This window comes from Cryptomeria japonica, chromosome 4, assembly GCF_030272615.1.
Source record: "Cryptomeria japonica chromosome 4, Sugi_1.0, whole genome shotgun sequence".
NCBI lineage: Eukaryota > Viridiplantae > Streptophyta > Pinopsida > Cupressales > Cupressaceae > Cryptomeria > Cryptomeria japonica.
Genome location: NC_081408.1, coordinates 589052607 through 589067992, shown reverse-complemented (window position 1 = coordinate 589067992; position 15386 = coordinate 589052607). Strand labels below are relative to the sequence as shown.

The 15386-nt window shown below is 32.8% G+C and overlaps 1 protein-coding gene across 1 annotated transcript; it reads left to right on the top strand.

Moving 5' to 3' along the window:
• Positions 1 to 12845: 12845 nt before the first annotated feature.
• LOC131875216 (GDSL esterase/lipase At2g40250-like) lies at positions 12846 to 15085 on the top strand. Its single transcript, XM_059219281.1, has 5 exons — positions 12846 to 13086; positions 13287 to 13417; positions 14212 to 14323; positions 14498 to 14782; positions 14895 to 15085. Exons 1-5 carry the CDS (start codon positions 12846 to 12848, stop codon positions 15083 to 15085), a joined length of 960 nt encoding a protein of 319 aa, XP_059075264.1.
• The last annotated feature ends 301 nt before the right edge of the window (positions 15086 to 15386 follow it).

Below are 15386 nucleotides of genomic sequence, written 5' to 3'. Positions count from 1 at the left end.
TCAGCAACAGTGTCAGCCGATGCAGCCATCCATATTCAGTTGGATGAACTCCTTAATCAGATTGAAACATCTGGAGTTGATGCATCCGAATACCTAAGCAAGCTCAAGGATAAAGAGCTCACAACACAAATGATACAGGAAGTCCAAAAATCAATTGCTGTTGGCAAGGTAAAACTTATCAAACTCATTGCTGAGTTGACCCCTCAACTCAAGCACATTCTTTATTTATTCCAGAAATTGTGTACATTTTCTTTATTTATTAAAGACATCAAAAATAAAACTGATGCAATTGAGAAAGAGATCACCGATCTCTCCTCCAAGTTGACCACTGAGCCTAATTTAGTTTTGACCTTTTTCAAAAAGCTACAACAGCTCATGGCTCAACAGTTAGAACTGAGGAATGAAGAGCATAAAATTAGGATGGATATAATGACCCTTCAAACATTATTCCTTCCTCATCTCTCATCAGTCCAAGAGTAGCTTAACCGAGCTACAAGCTTATCAACTAACCAAGAGGGAAGCACTCTTGATGGCTTGATATCACTCTTATCTGATATTCAAGCACATAACTCATTAATAGAAAGTCTCAAGGACTCACTCTCAGTCGCCCTCACTGATGCCCGAACCAAGTATAAAACTATTTTTGATCAGTTACCGCCTCCGGATGCAAATTAAGTTTTTAATGTTTGTCAAAAAGGGGGAGTACTTTTATGTTACTACATAGGAGAGAAAAGCCCAGCAAAGGGGGAGTAATTCTACACTTGGAGACTAGTACAGTTTTGATAACACAATTTTGAGTATTATATACAAGGGGAGTCTACCGAGTAGAATATACAAAGCATTCAGCATACACAAGTACAATACAGAACTGAACCGAACATGCAAATTCAGAGTTATGTACAGGATAATGATAAGGGGAGTATATCTGCATATACTATTGACTATTGTGCATATTGTCAAGTATAGTCATTTTGTCAAGTATATATTTTTTTAGTTATGACTTTGTAAGTAGTTTTTGTCAAACATCTCAACTAATGTCAAAAGGGGAGATTGTTACTACTTATCAAATTGCCATTAGTTTCATATCCAAAGTCATACTATATTCTAGTCGGTTAGTATTACCGAATCATGCAGTCGATACACATAGAGAAGTCGGTATGGACAGTCTAGTTGGTTAGTGAAGAAAGCAGTCACAGAACATAGTATTCACCGAGCTGTTTATCGAGTAAAGGTTCATGGCTACCGAGTGGTATAATTAACTCACCGAGTTGATATTCACCGAGTAAAACATCTTACTAGATACATTGAACCTGGACATGCACATGAAAACGTGTTACAAGATCAAGGCACATCTAACCGTTTTTGTGTTGGAAATTGCACTAGGAGATTGTGTATGATTACAAGATCAATCTAACCTATGAGATATTTTGTTTAATCGAAGAATATTTTTCTAAGATCGAAGCAATAAATCAGATCACCGTTGTAAGAGATCTATATATACAACATGATTCAAGGGTTAGATATATGACACGATATGATGTGATAAGAGATGCAATGAGATAGCAATGTGTATACATGAAGGAAGACTGTTACAGAGACACAAAGAGGTCACTGAGAAGGTTATTAGTGAGCAGTCAAAGAACAAAGTAAACAGAAGGGTTTACCGAGGTATGCTACAAGCTAGGTAATCTTATTTAGAGCACATAGAATCTGCTTTAGCATTTCAGATGTAAAGTTGTAGATATTTGTAATGATTATATTGTAATATTTTGAAGTTGTAAGAGAAACCTTTAACAGGGTAAAAGACTCTAACCAAGTCTATAAATTGTAAATCCTTTAACCAGGTGCTACACTTATATTGTGTTGTATAAATCCTTTAGTAAGGTAGATCTAACTGATCTTAATACTCCTAACAAGGTAAGCTATCAGAAATAGCTAAATGTAGCTCTAACCGAGCATTCTTTATTATTGCAGTAGTGAAGTTGTGGGTGCCATCCCCACCGCAATTTTTCTCTCTAACCAAGAGTTTATGCGTGACCAAAATATATGTGTTATGGAGTGAATTATGTATGAATGTTATCTGTTGATTATAGTTTTGTTTTATGTTACTGCACTATTCTGTTTATGCATAACAGTAAGGTTATTACAAAAGAAAAGTTTTGGAGTACTGATTCACCCCTCCCTCTCAGTACATTAGCTTTCTATATTGGGCCTAACAGGTAGATTACCTGTTCATGCACTAGGGTGAAATGGAAATGAAGTGTTAGATTATATGAGAAGATAAGTGTCAACCAGTCTATGCTTGTCTCAGTTATTCTGGTTTTGCCGGTTGAACTCTGTTGAAGGACCGGTGTTACTGTTTGTCTGTCAATGCACAATGTTTGCTGACAAACCGGTTTAAGGTTGTGTTTTTGTCTGTACTGCTTCACCCCCCCCCCCCCCCCCTCTCAGTACCGGTTTGGTACTATTAATTCATCATTAAGTTATCACTATTACCCATTCATCTTTGTCTTCAACTTTTTCTACAAGGGCCTTTTCCTCATTTTTGCTAACTGGTTCCGGATCATCTTCATTCATAGCATAAAATACCTAGTCTTTTCCATTGCCGAATCCACTAGCTAAGTCTCCTACCGGTTCTTCCTCTGAGCCATCAGTTACTCCTTCCTCATCAGCATAGTATCATGATTTGTTTTTGTTTCTCCTGTACTTATTCTTGATCTAATATTCAGGTTTAGGCTTAAAGGATGTTCTTGCTCTTTCTTCCAATTTTGAGTTCCTTTCAGTACATCTAGATGCAAAATGACATATCTTATTACATGCAAAACATTTGAAAGGATATTTTCCTTCATACTTAATTCCTGACGGATCTTTAGGTATCCTTATAACAAATAGGGCTCCAAGTTTCTCAAGCTCTTCATCTTCTTTCCTACTCTCTTCCAATTCCTTTGCATACAAAAATTTCTCAAGCTCAAAAGCAAATATCTTCCCAACAAGAGTATCTCTATTGACAGAAGAATTAGGCATGGTTCTTAGCTCATTAATTGTAGTTACCTTCATCTTATATGCCAATGGAAAAACCCTTAATACTTTTTAAACAATCTCTTCCTTGCTTAGAGATCCGCCATGACACTGAATTCCTAATACAATTTCATTTACCATTCCATGAATGCATAAATTCTTTCATCTTCCTCCATCTTCAAGGTTTCATATCTTACTCGGTAACATTCAGGTTTTGCAATTTTAATAGTAGGATCACCTTCATTTAGAGTCTCCAACTTGTCCCATATAGCTTTTGCTGATGATTTGTCTGATAGTCCCATGATTTGCTGATCTGATAAGGCACTTAAGAGGGCTTCTCTAGCTCTGCAGTCATTCTCAATGTTCCAATGCACCTTAAATGAGTCTCCATCTGAATCTTCCATACTCCATAGTTTGTTTCATCAAGCCTAGGGCTGTCCTTCTGAAGATTAGGAGTTGAGCTATTAGTTTCCATAGGATCTTCCTCAAGTGGTTAAGCTTTTACAAAAAGAGGACCAGGCTTTGATACCAATTGTTAGGATAATCGGTGAAAAATTGAGAGGGGAGGTGAATCAGTTGTTAACAGATTATGTGAATTGAAGCACTTAAAACCTTATACCGAAATAACTGATTAAGCATTAAAGCATAAATGAAAACCAGAGATTCAATACCATGACACATAACACCATGATTTGTACGTGGAAAACCTGGAAAGGGAAAAACCACGATGGGTAACCCTACCCACAGTCAGATGATACTTTTGTAGCAAGTATATAATTACAATAGGATCTTGTGCATACATGAAGGCACATTGCCTAGAGCGCATTACTCATCACAATGGAGTCTCAGTGACTACAATGATGTCAACCACCTCAAAATATTTGGACAACAATTGAGAGAAAAGAACTATTGATGATAGCATAAAACATGCCAGATTACAGTTTTGGTTAAGCTCAATACCGGAGGTCTAAAACCTCTTACATAAACCCAACTTGATCACCTATGACTGACCAAATCCTCTGCACAAATGATTATTAAATTATTCGCTCCTTGCCATATAATCTACAATGAGATCTTACATATATTTATACCAACCCGGGACCTAACCAATTAGTTTGGCCACACAAATGATAATTCAATAAATCCATTACATAATCCTGAAATAAAATCATCACATGTCAACCTAAGGCCAAACAAACATCATCCAATCAATAAAACATCCCAGAAGCGCATTAGAGGATCCACCAACACGTTGCATGAAAACCGGTCCATAACCTAGATAACACTAGACCTAAATTAGATCCACACATGCGAAAGAAATGATACCAATCAGTCGAGGCACGAACACAATCACCATCAGCATCTTGAATCCCTTCTAGAAGCTGCACCAACACCACGTATGCATTACATAAAAGATCTTCAATAAAGCTTTGTCGGTGAAACCCTTACCAGACCTATAAAGCAGGCTTACTAGAACATGAGATAGAATCTGATCAGCAAGTCAATACCAACTAACTAAAAAATACTTCAGAAGCATATGAACCATCCATACAAACTTATTCCACCATCCATATCATACTGGTGACAATCAAATGATTATCTTCCTAATCCAATCGTTCTACCGGAAGCCGGTTAACAACCATAACAATAAGTGTTGACATCAATGACAAAACATCAATACAACACATAATCAATTCAATCATATGGTTAACAACTTATGGCTTTATGTATATCTTAGATGCTTATAATTTATGCTAGACATCTCTATTATGACATGATACATTGTGATTTATGTGAATGATGTTATGTCTTGGATTATCATGATGGATGGACTTACATTTGATGATATATATACACTCATTGTTCATGGATGGATTATATTGCTTATGATGATATGATGACATCTTACTAGTGCTAACCCCACTTCATGATTATATTGGATGAGATGATGATATGGTTGTCGTGATTGTTTACTACAATATTCGTGATAGAGATGATGTCATACCACTCGTTATGAGCATAATATGATGTTGTGATTCTCTCTCAATTGTCTAGTTATATTATTATATATGCAATGTATATGTTGTCTTGTGGATATTGGTGATTGTAGGATTGCAGGTACTAGACATTGACTCCACCTGGTCTCATAGGTCTAAGTGTGTCTTTATCCCAATGACAAGCTGATTGAAGGTGACATGAGTTCCTCCTACACACTCTAGGATTAAGTTGATACCCTTGTCAGTTAGTGTCTTGGTGTGAGTCGCCATGTTAGTATCTTGTGGTATGTTGTTCAACCCTATGTCAGGTTGCCATGTGAGTTGTGATTATTTATTAAATTAATAATTAATTGATCCATATAGTTTATTAAGTATTAAATTGAATTAAAGGATGGCATTAATATTTAATATTAATGTGTGATTATTATTATTTGGGAATTATTATTTATTAATGATTATTTCATGGACTTATATTGAATTGATGATTTTATATTATTATTCTATGGGTTAAGGTTTATTTGAATATTTATTAATTGAGCCTTTGATTTATTAGATTTATTATTATTTATTTATTAATTATTTAATTATTGTTGATTTTATATTATTAGTTGTGTGGTTAAATATTCAATTGGGTTTTATATTATTACCCCTATTTTTATTTAATTATTGGACTAAATTCTTATTTATTTAATTTCTTTTTAACTCATTTTGGTTATTAAATTATTATTTACCCTACCTACCCTATTTTATGATTGCTAGAGAGATTTGGGTAATTTAAATAATATTATTTTATAATACTTTTACCTTGAATTTGGGTATGGTTGGTATAATTAATAATATTTTTTATTATTGGATGTCGGCTAAGTTGGGTTATAGTTTTTAGATTAATTCATATATATTGAGTTTTATGAGCTTTGTTGAGGGTTGGCTTACGGGAGATTATTTTTCCACTACGACGAGATTTTGATTTTGGGGCTTGGATTTGGATCTTGGATCTAGAATTGTGCTTCATCAAATTTCATTGTCTATTATTACCAAGTTGGAGGTTTTAATCCTTCTCTACATTTGCATTTCGAAAAGCTTGTCTAGAAATGTTTATCTGTGGGAATGGGAATATGGATTATGCTATGCCATTAAATAATTAATTGGGATTATTATGTTTTTCCTTTAGCTTTAATTTTATATGGAAGTTGGAATTGATTAATGTGTCATTGTGAATGGATTCTATTGCTCTCCTATGCAATACCATGTAATGGTGTGTATTTGTTGGAAGTCATTGACTTGCCCATTTTATTGTTGATTGATCCATTGGATTATTGTATGTATTTGTGTCCTTTAGGACTTGTTTTAATGTCGTTTTATAAATTTAAGGAATTTTTGGAGTCGATTGTAAATTTAATTTCCATTTTTCCGTGTCCGAATGTCAAAATTTGTTAAACCTCATGGCAAATGCACTAAGGTAATGAATGTGATAATCTACTAAGCGAATGCGCTGTAGGACATTGTATATGCACTATCAGATTGGGCAAAAGTGCTACCCTGTCTGTCAACGGCATTGTAGAACATGTCATATGCGCTACAAAATAGGTTGTATGCACTGTAGAAATTGATAGATGCATTGCAAGAATGGTCAAATGTGTTGTAGAAGTCTGCATATGCACTGCAAAGTAGTATGTATGCATTGTAGGGTTATTCATATGCGCTTCCTAGAAGGTTATATGCAATTACTGTCTGTGTGTATGCACTAGTGCTTTAAGTATATGCACTAGACTGCTTTGTTATTTGGTTTTTGGTCTTTTTCCTTAATCTCAACTAATTTTATGAATTTGTCATTTGTACCAGAGGTTGTATTCTAGTTCCTTGTGATTTCTGAGAAGGTTTATTTGATCTATTATGGATATTAGATGTAGTTGTTGACATTTTGTGATTTATCAAGATGTATTTGCCTTGCTTGAGTATTTGTGTATCTAAATGGTTCCAGCAAGATGATGTTGCCTTGATAAGAATGTTTGTGTTATTATTGGTTGAGCAAGAGGGATCATGCCTTGCTCATGATTGCAGATTTTCTTTGAGGCTCTTGATTTCCTTGTAATTTGATATTATGGCATTTTCATTATTGGTTCATTTGTGAATGGTTTTATGTGATTATTGTTATGTGGTTTTCATTAAGCCTCCTTGTTGTTGTATTTTATTATTTCTTACCCTAAGGTCTTGGAACATGGTTAGGGGGAGTGTCTTTCATGAGTTGGCTAGGGTCACATGAGAATAGGCCACCAAGAGGTTCCTTATAAGGATGCTTGTAGTTCTGGACTTCCAAGATCTCGTTGAAAGTTTTCCATGTTAATGAAGTGATAACCGTAATAATTAATTAGACAGGTTGGGTAATTAGGATTCATCTAATCAAGATAATAATTGATCTTTTTTGCCCCATCTCATAACCCTTCAGGGATGACTCAAGATGAGCTTGGGAAGGTCATAGTGATGTTAAACTTAACTCCCTTGATTCTCACATAGGTAGAGATAGTTTTGCATGTCTATCAGGGGTGTGGACCGCCCTTATTTATGAGGGTAGCATGTGATGACACTCTTCCCTACATGTGTCCTTATTCCTCATGCCATGTTTGTTGGAAAGCCTCTTTGATTTGTATGCTTTTGATTCAACCTTGTGGTGTGATTTGATTATTGCTTATGTGGTTGCTTTTCTATGGAGTTATTGTTGTGTTCATGTCATTTGGTTGTTAGGTGTCAACCTAGGTCTAGAGTCTGTGTGGGACCTTGTGTCATCTCCTAGCATCGGGGTGGTTCCTTAATGGTTCTATGTGGTCAATTGGTTTGATGCCTTCTTCCATTGGGATGCCCTTTCGTTGGATGTTCATGCATGGAAGTGGATTCTCTATCTCTTCAATTTATGATTGGATTCATAGAGCAGATTGTTGTATAGCTATGATATTGGCTAGCCATTATTGTACCATGTATCATGAGTTATGTATACTTATATATTGGAGACTATGTATCTCGATGTAAGACAATATTGTAATAATTGTAATTGGGAAATGATTTAGTAGGTTTTAGTTATTATTCTTATAATTGAGATGTGTTGTAATCAATATTAGTTATATGATATATCTTGGATGTTTATTATTCATGTAGTGAAAATATTAATTCATAATAGAATTGAAGATATTATTGGTGCTAGTATGATGAGTGTCTTATGATTTGAGTTGAGAAGATAGACTAGTGATGTACGGATTAAAGTAAGGAAAATATTATGTTTCAGGAAAGTTAACTTGTATATTAGAATAGTTCTTATTTGGTTGGGATTAATTGTTAGGAACATTTAGATTTGGTGCATTTAAAAAGAACCTATAGTTAGGATTAAACTGGGGTTATATTGGATAGACATTAAAGGCAATATAAATGGATATCTTTCTATGATCTTAGATGATAGGATTATAGGATAATTGATGGATGATTATGATCTAGTTATATTCATGATGTTGTTACTTTAGTGAAGTAATGGCGTTAAGATACCCTAAGGAATGTTAGTTAATGAGATGTTATTTATTTTCGCTTGCATACTTATATTCTTATGATCATGTTAGAATAATTTGATTATGTGAATGATTAGAAGATGATAGTATGATGTGATGTGTTTATTTGAGTTCATATGTGGTGCATTGGAGTATATTTAAATAAAAAAATTATAGATCTATTTGCATGATAGTTGGTTTATTTCTCTAGGGTATATAGGAGGGCATTACACTATCCAGATAGATTTCACTAATTTTTTAATCTATTTTTGTAAAATTTATACTTTAAGGTTTGTATGGTTTGGAGGCTTAATAGGAATTTATTTTCTATTGTCACATTCCTAGGGAGTGGAATGGAGTTGTAGATTGTTTAGCCAAATGGGTTTCTGATCATATGAAGGTTCGAATATTATGGATAGAGGGAAATTATCTCCAAATATGTCTCATTTGTTAGATCACTTAGTGGAAACTAATAGAGTTATGTAATTTTTTCTCTATTGGACATGTTGCCCTTCTTGTTTTGTATCTCTTTCTCAAATTTAATAAATTTTTACCCCTTTTAGTCAAGTTTAGTGTTCAAGTAAGATTTTTTGGGTTTGAATTTTAATGTAGTAAACTACTTTAAGTTTGTACTTGTGTATTTATTATTGCATGCAATCAAGCTTGTGTATAATTTTATTTAAAATAGGTTAAACTAAAAAATTAGAAATTTTGAATGTTAATGAACCTTTGAAAGATAATACTCCAATTTCTACTATTCATGCAGTGAATGATTCACCTCATAAAGCTCTAGGTCATGAGAATAATATGCTAACACATTTTTTTTCTTGCAATTTAAAAAACCCACAAGAGGTCTAACAAAGGTAGATTCCCTTTTGACCATTTATTTTGTAAGTGTAAGTGTTGCATATTGAATTGTTTTATATGTAGGTCATCTTGTGAAGACTTATGGAGAACTAGACATAGTTCTTGTCCAAATAATTAGATGGAAGGATGAAAATAAACTCTCTATACATAACATATGAGAACTTATTTTTAATACTATAGATAGAATAGGACTTCTTCCTAGTAATAGGTATATCCCCTCTTACAGTAGCATCTAAGTGTTTAAATAAAATCAATTTTTTCAAGCAAACTCAAACTATCTCTTATTTCTAATACTAAGTTGCCTCAGTAAAAAATGTAGATATATTTTGTTTAATAACAAGTTCTATTCATTTGTCATTGTGCATGTTCCTATACTAATAAGTGATCAATATTAGATTTTGCATAGCCCCTAAAAAAGAGGACCTCTAAACCCCATACCTAGACTTCTCCCTAGTTTTTTTTGCATCCCATGTTGAAAATTCTTGAGCTCATAATTTGAGCTAAAATGGTTTTCAACCTCCTAGGATAGTTTCCACCTTATTCCCAACATTTCCCATCCTAAAAACATATATTTTTTTATCACCTTTACCATTTAGATATTCCTAGAATAGCATATGATTATTCATATAGGTGTAAGTCTTGCATTTATGGTTGATTATATATCATACTCAATTTCTATTTATTGGGTGTTAATTGTTGGAAAACACTTAATTCTTGTTAGAAAAAAAAGGAAAAGGAATCTATCTCTTAGGTTTTTTCAATAATTAACCTTTGAAAATTTATTAGACTTTTGAAAATTGGAAGAGTAGGATTACTATGACATTGATGGCCAATATTTCAAATACTTATGTTAAGAATTTAACACCAGCATTCTTCAAATGAGTTAACATGTCTCTAAAATATGAGAAGTTGCTTAGGTGTATGTTACTCTTTATGACTAGAAATAATCGCTTCAAATAAATGTGATTTGCAACTCATCATCGTGAAATATTTTTTTAATTTTCAACATAGACTAAAATTAGACAGCATATTCATGGATAGGCTCATTATTATTTTGTGTGCAAGTACTAGGATAATTTAATTTGATCATTTTGATCATATGTTTACATAAAAGTGTTATAAGAAAGTAGTATGAAGATCATCATAGCATTTGACTCAACTCAAAGGTAATGAATGAAATAATGCAACATATTTCTTAATTGTTCTTGGAACGAAATTATCCAAAATCACATCATCGTATCAATAATAAACATATAACATTAGAGTATTCCTTTCTATTATACATCTGAAAATGAGGAACCACAAAACCTGTAAACAATAGACATACAACAAGCTCAAAATTGAAATGTGTGTGAAATAAAGAAATATATGTAATAGTATTAATTAAGTGCAAAAGGAGACAATATATAGTAACTCAACCTTAAAAATTGAATAAAGATTAAAAATAACAAACAAGGGTCATAAAATGCAAATTTATATTGAAAAGCATCTAGAATGATAGACTAGTTAAGAAATCATTAGAAGGAATGCAAGCTTGCTCATTATAGATATATTTTCATCTTTTTACAAATATTTTTTTTGAAATGAATATATCCTATTTAAATTTTTATTAGGAAAAGGAAGATGGTAAGAAGGCACACCCTCGAGTCTAAACAAAAAGACCTAACCTTAAAATAAAGCTGAGTCACAAGGCCATTCTATGAGTTTCCCTTCGCAGCACCAACGAGGCGGCTCGCCTAGCTCGAGGATACTTGAGGAGTGCACCACTTGGACTACACCTACCTGACAAGTTCAGCTTGCCCCATGAGGAATTGTTTCAACCCAATATTAGCAATGAAGCAAACCCCAAGTGTACAACAAAGCATTACATTATCAGGATAGGACATATTTCTTGAATCATATTTGACTCATGTCGTGTCATCAAGAACAAAATCCCATAGACTTGATGCCACAAGGAAATCTGTTACCTTGGAACTGCTTATGTTGCCACTTAGTTGCAGCTCAAAGTCTCACATAGTTCTAAATTGGCTCACCCCAAGTAGCTCACTAGTGCACTCAAAACCCTTGTGTGAGGATCTCATCCCAATGCACACATCTTCTTGTGCTTGGCTCAAATTAATAAACTTTTTGATAAAGTGTAGTCTATAAAATCAATCAATTAATATTCTATTCTTACAAAAACAAACACAAAGTCTTATGCAAACACATTCTTCTTTTTCCAATATTTATAAGTGTTTAAAAGAAAAAGTCAGTGCAAAAGCATTGCTTTTTAAAAATTAATTAAAAAAAATTTCATTTTTATGTGCATGTGATCTTTATCTCAATTTTTTGAGAAAAACCTTCACATGTTCTTATGCTTGACTCAAATTAATAAACTTTTTTGATAAAGTGTAGTCTATAAATTTAATCAATTAATATTCTATTCATACAAAAACAAACACAAAGTCTTATGCAAACACATTCTCCTTTTTCGAAGATTTAATAATTGTTTAAAAGGGAAAGTAAGTGCAAAAGCATTGTTTTTAAAAATGTAGATGTGATCTTTATATTGATTTTTTTAAGAAAAAAGTGCATGTTCTTGTGCTTTGAAGATTTAATAGTTATGTACTAATTTTGAAACCTTTCCATGTTTTTTGAAGATTTAATAGTATTTAAAGCAAAAAGACACTGGAAAAACATTGTTTTTAAAGATGTTTAATTTTATTTTTTTTCATTTTTGTATGTGATTTTTAGCTTTATTTTTTAAGAACAAGAACAAATGACAGTTAATTTGTTATAAATAAAGATTACTTTCTCTGCTTAAATTATATTTTTAAAATTTGATATCTATCAATATATTTTACCTAGATTTCTAAAAATATAGATATAATATTCTAAACTCATTCACATTAGAATGAAATTGTGTAAATTGATCTAATCACATAAGCCGTCATCATTTTTTATATTTGAAGGACGTGTGCAAAAAAAGTATTATACCGAGGTGGACTTGACTAGACAAGATGCCTGGCTGCAAATTTTCTTCCTTCTCTGGAAGAAAGATGCTTTCAATTAACTCTACTGATGATCCCCATGTTTTCTGAACCTATAATACTAACTCACGCACACAGATAAAATGTGATACATTTGATGAAAGGTATCAAATCAGTTCAATTAATAGAACTCTCTATTTCTTATTGATAAAAATGCTTTCAACAAGATCATTTCGTTCAAGGCATATAACAAATGCACAACAAATGCCGAAAATCGGCTTTATTGAGCAACCTCGCTTTCAATTTATGCCGTATTTTGCGTGTTCACGAAAATCAATGACCTCTTAATGATACCAATACATAGGGATTAAATCAAGAAAAAAAACAGCAATGGGTATAAATACATAGCTCCAGAGATCTTATACAAAGCGAACCAGATCTTTTTGGCGGCTGCATAAACTAAGATGAGAAAATCAATGGAGTTCGAAAAACTTGTTCTGTTGGGATTAATATTTTGTTGGGCTGCAAGAGTAGATGGCAAACCGCAGGCTTTCTACATGTTTGGGGACTCAACGATTGATTCAGGCAATAATAATCAGCTCGTAACGATTGTCAAGGCCAACTTTCCTCCCTATGGTGAAGATTTCCCTGGCGGCGCAGCTACAGGAAGGTTCACAAACGGAAGATTAGTAACGGATATGTTATGTAAAATTCTTCTCTTATTTGTTTGTTGTTTTTAGATTGGATGGTACGAGTTCATTTTTATCATCAATATTTTGAATCACATTCTATGATTCATCATCAGAATAAAGAAAAAATCTAAAGAGATGAAATCTTAATATGTTTAGACATATATATGATTTAATTTTCTGTTGATCTAATTTTGCAAACCTTTTGATATTCAGCTGGTTTAATGGGTCTTCCGGATGAGTTGCCTGCTTATTTGGATCCTAATTTCAAAGGAGAACAATTGCTTACGGGTGCCTGTTTTGGTTCGGGCGGTGCAGGGTTGGACGACAGTACTTCTACGCCTCTGGTAAGCTTAATGGAGTGAAATAAACCTACTTAATTGAAACAAATCAGTTTTTTCCTCCTCCTGGTGCTACAGGATATGTTTAATGGTGGATCAGGTGCTGTTTTTTGGTATTTTGCTTGAGTTTTGATGAGCCGTACATTCCTAGAATACTTGTAATTGATATATTCTATTTCTTACAATTAAAACTTGCTGTTTGGTTGAATAAAAAACTTAATTGGCTCAAACGGCTCGATGTACCGACTTCTCCACCAATGGCAACCAGGAAAATACACAATAATCAACCAAAAATGGCGGGTCTGCCAAATTTGTGATCCAATCTTGGCGATGAAAAGCCACAATCTGCATATATATAGCGTGTTTTTAAGTGGCGGATTTCATGCTTTATTTCACCAATCTTTGTAGTTTTCTCTTTTTTTAAAGAGTAAGATCCTTGTCTTCATTTTTTATTTTGGAGCTTCCCATTTAGCAAGATTTAGATTTCTAGTGGACTCATTAAGAATCATTCAATTTCATCAGTAGATCAAAGACAATTGACTTTTCTTTTGTTTTTTAATGTCTTAGGACCTGAGCAATGCAAGAATCATAATGTACTTTTGAACATATTTTTTAATTGATTGAAAATAAAAAACAATTGTATTCTCATTTGTCAATTAATTAATAAATATGGTCAAAAGTACATTCCATCCCTACATAAGAATTTTGTTTCACCAGTGCTATTATTATGGAAAGGTTTCAAAATTAGTACAAAGCCATTATTAGATTTTCTAACACTTTAAATTGATTTTTATTTGTAGGATGTCATCACATTATCACAACAAGTGGATAATTTTAGGAGCTATAAAACAAAGCTTGCAAGTATGGTTGGTGAGGATGATGCTAGCAAGATTATATCAAGTGCTTTGTTTGGTATAAGCATGGGGACTAATGATTACATTGTTAATTATTATAACAATCCTTTGACAAGGGCATGCTATAGTCTTGCACAATTCCAAGACCTTCTCTTACAAGATCTACAATCCTTCATTCAGGTAAAATGCTTTTAAAATAATTTCTTAACATTTATTTATAGAGTTTTAATAGGTATTATAGTTTGGATTCATTGTGCACGGACTATTTATAACGAGGGTGCAACTAAAGTTATGATCATTGGGCTACCTCCTTTTGGTTGTTTGCCTTCAACAATTACTTTGCATAACTTGTTCAATGGTACTTGTGTGGATGAGTACAACAATGTTGCAACTTATTACAACAACAACGTGACAATTTTATTAGACTCCATGAAGCCAAGTCTCCCCGGTCTTCAACTTGTTTATATTGATATATACGACAGGATACTTGACATGATCCAAAATCCTAACAAATATGGTAAAATTCTATTTTTCTCTCTCTATTTCAAAGAAATTTTGATTAACATAAGTTAATACATTAATAATATTTTATTCAAGCTCAAACATGAATGTATTATGTTTTGGGACAGGTTTTGAAGAAGTAAGGAAAGGTTGTTGTGGAACAGGGGATATTGAAGCAGGTCCATTTTGTAACACACTAAGTATTATTTGTGATGATGTTTCTAAATACTTATTTTGGGATAGTGTCCACCCAACTAGTAAAGCTTATAGCATCCTTGTTGGTGGCATACTCAATCAAGCTAAAGGCATTATTGATTGACATGTCATTGCTATCTCCCATCTAATTCTCCCCCCTATGCATTCATTGTACTCATTTATGTAATATTTTAATTTAAATTAATTTCTTTTTTTAATATATCATCAAATATGTATTCAACTCTCAAGGTTCATGTCTATTGTTCTATGCACTAGTAAATATCATCTAAAATTATTCTAATATAATTTTGACTGGTCATACCATCCCTAAATAGTTTCATTTTTCTTATCATTAAATTAATCCTTATTTCATCCTACCAATTTATCTTGATCGTATGGATATTAATGCAATCAATGACTAGAAG

Bases quoted from the DNA above. Each gene is read 5' to 3' on its own strand.
- LOC131875216 (XM_059219281.1), top strand. From the start codon at position 12,846: ATGAGAAAATCAATGGAGTTCGAAAAACTTGTTCTGTTGGGATTAATA. The intron at 13,418-14,211 runs GTAAGCTTAATG...TTTTATTTGTAG, and splicing joins ACAGTACTTCTACGCCTCTG to GATGTCATCACATTATCACA. The intron at 14,783-14,894 runs GTAAAATTCTAT...GTTTTGGGACAG, and splicing joins CCAAAATCCTAACAAATATG to GTTTTGAAGAAGTAAGGAAA.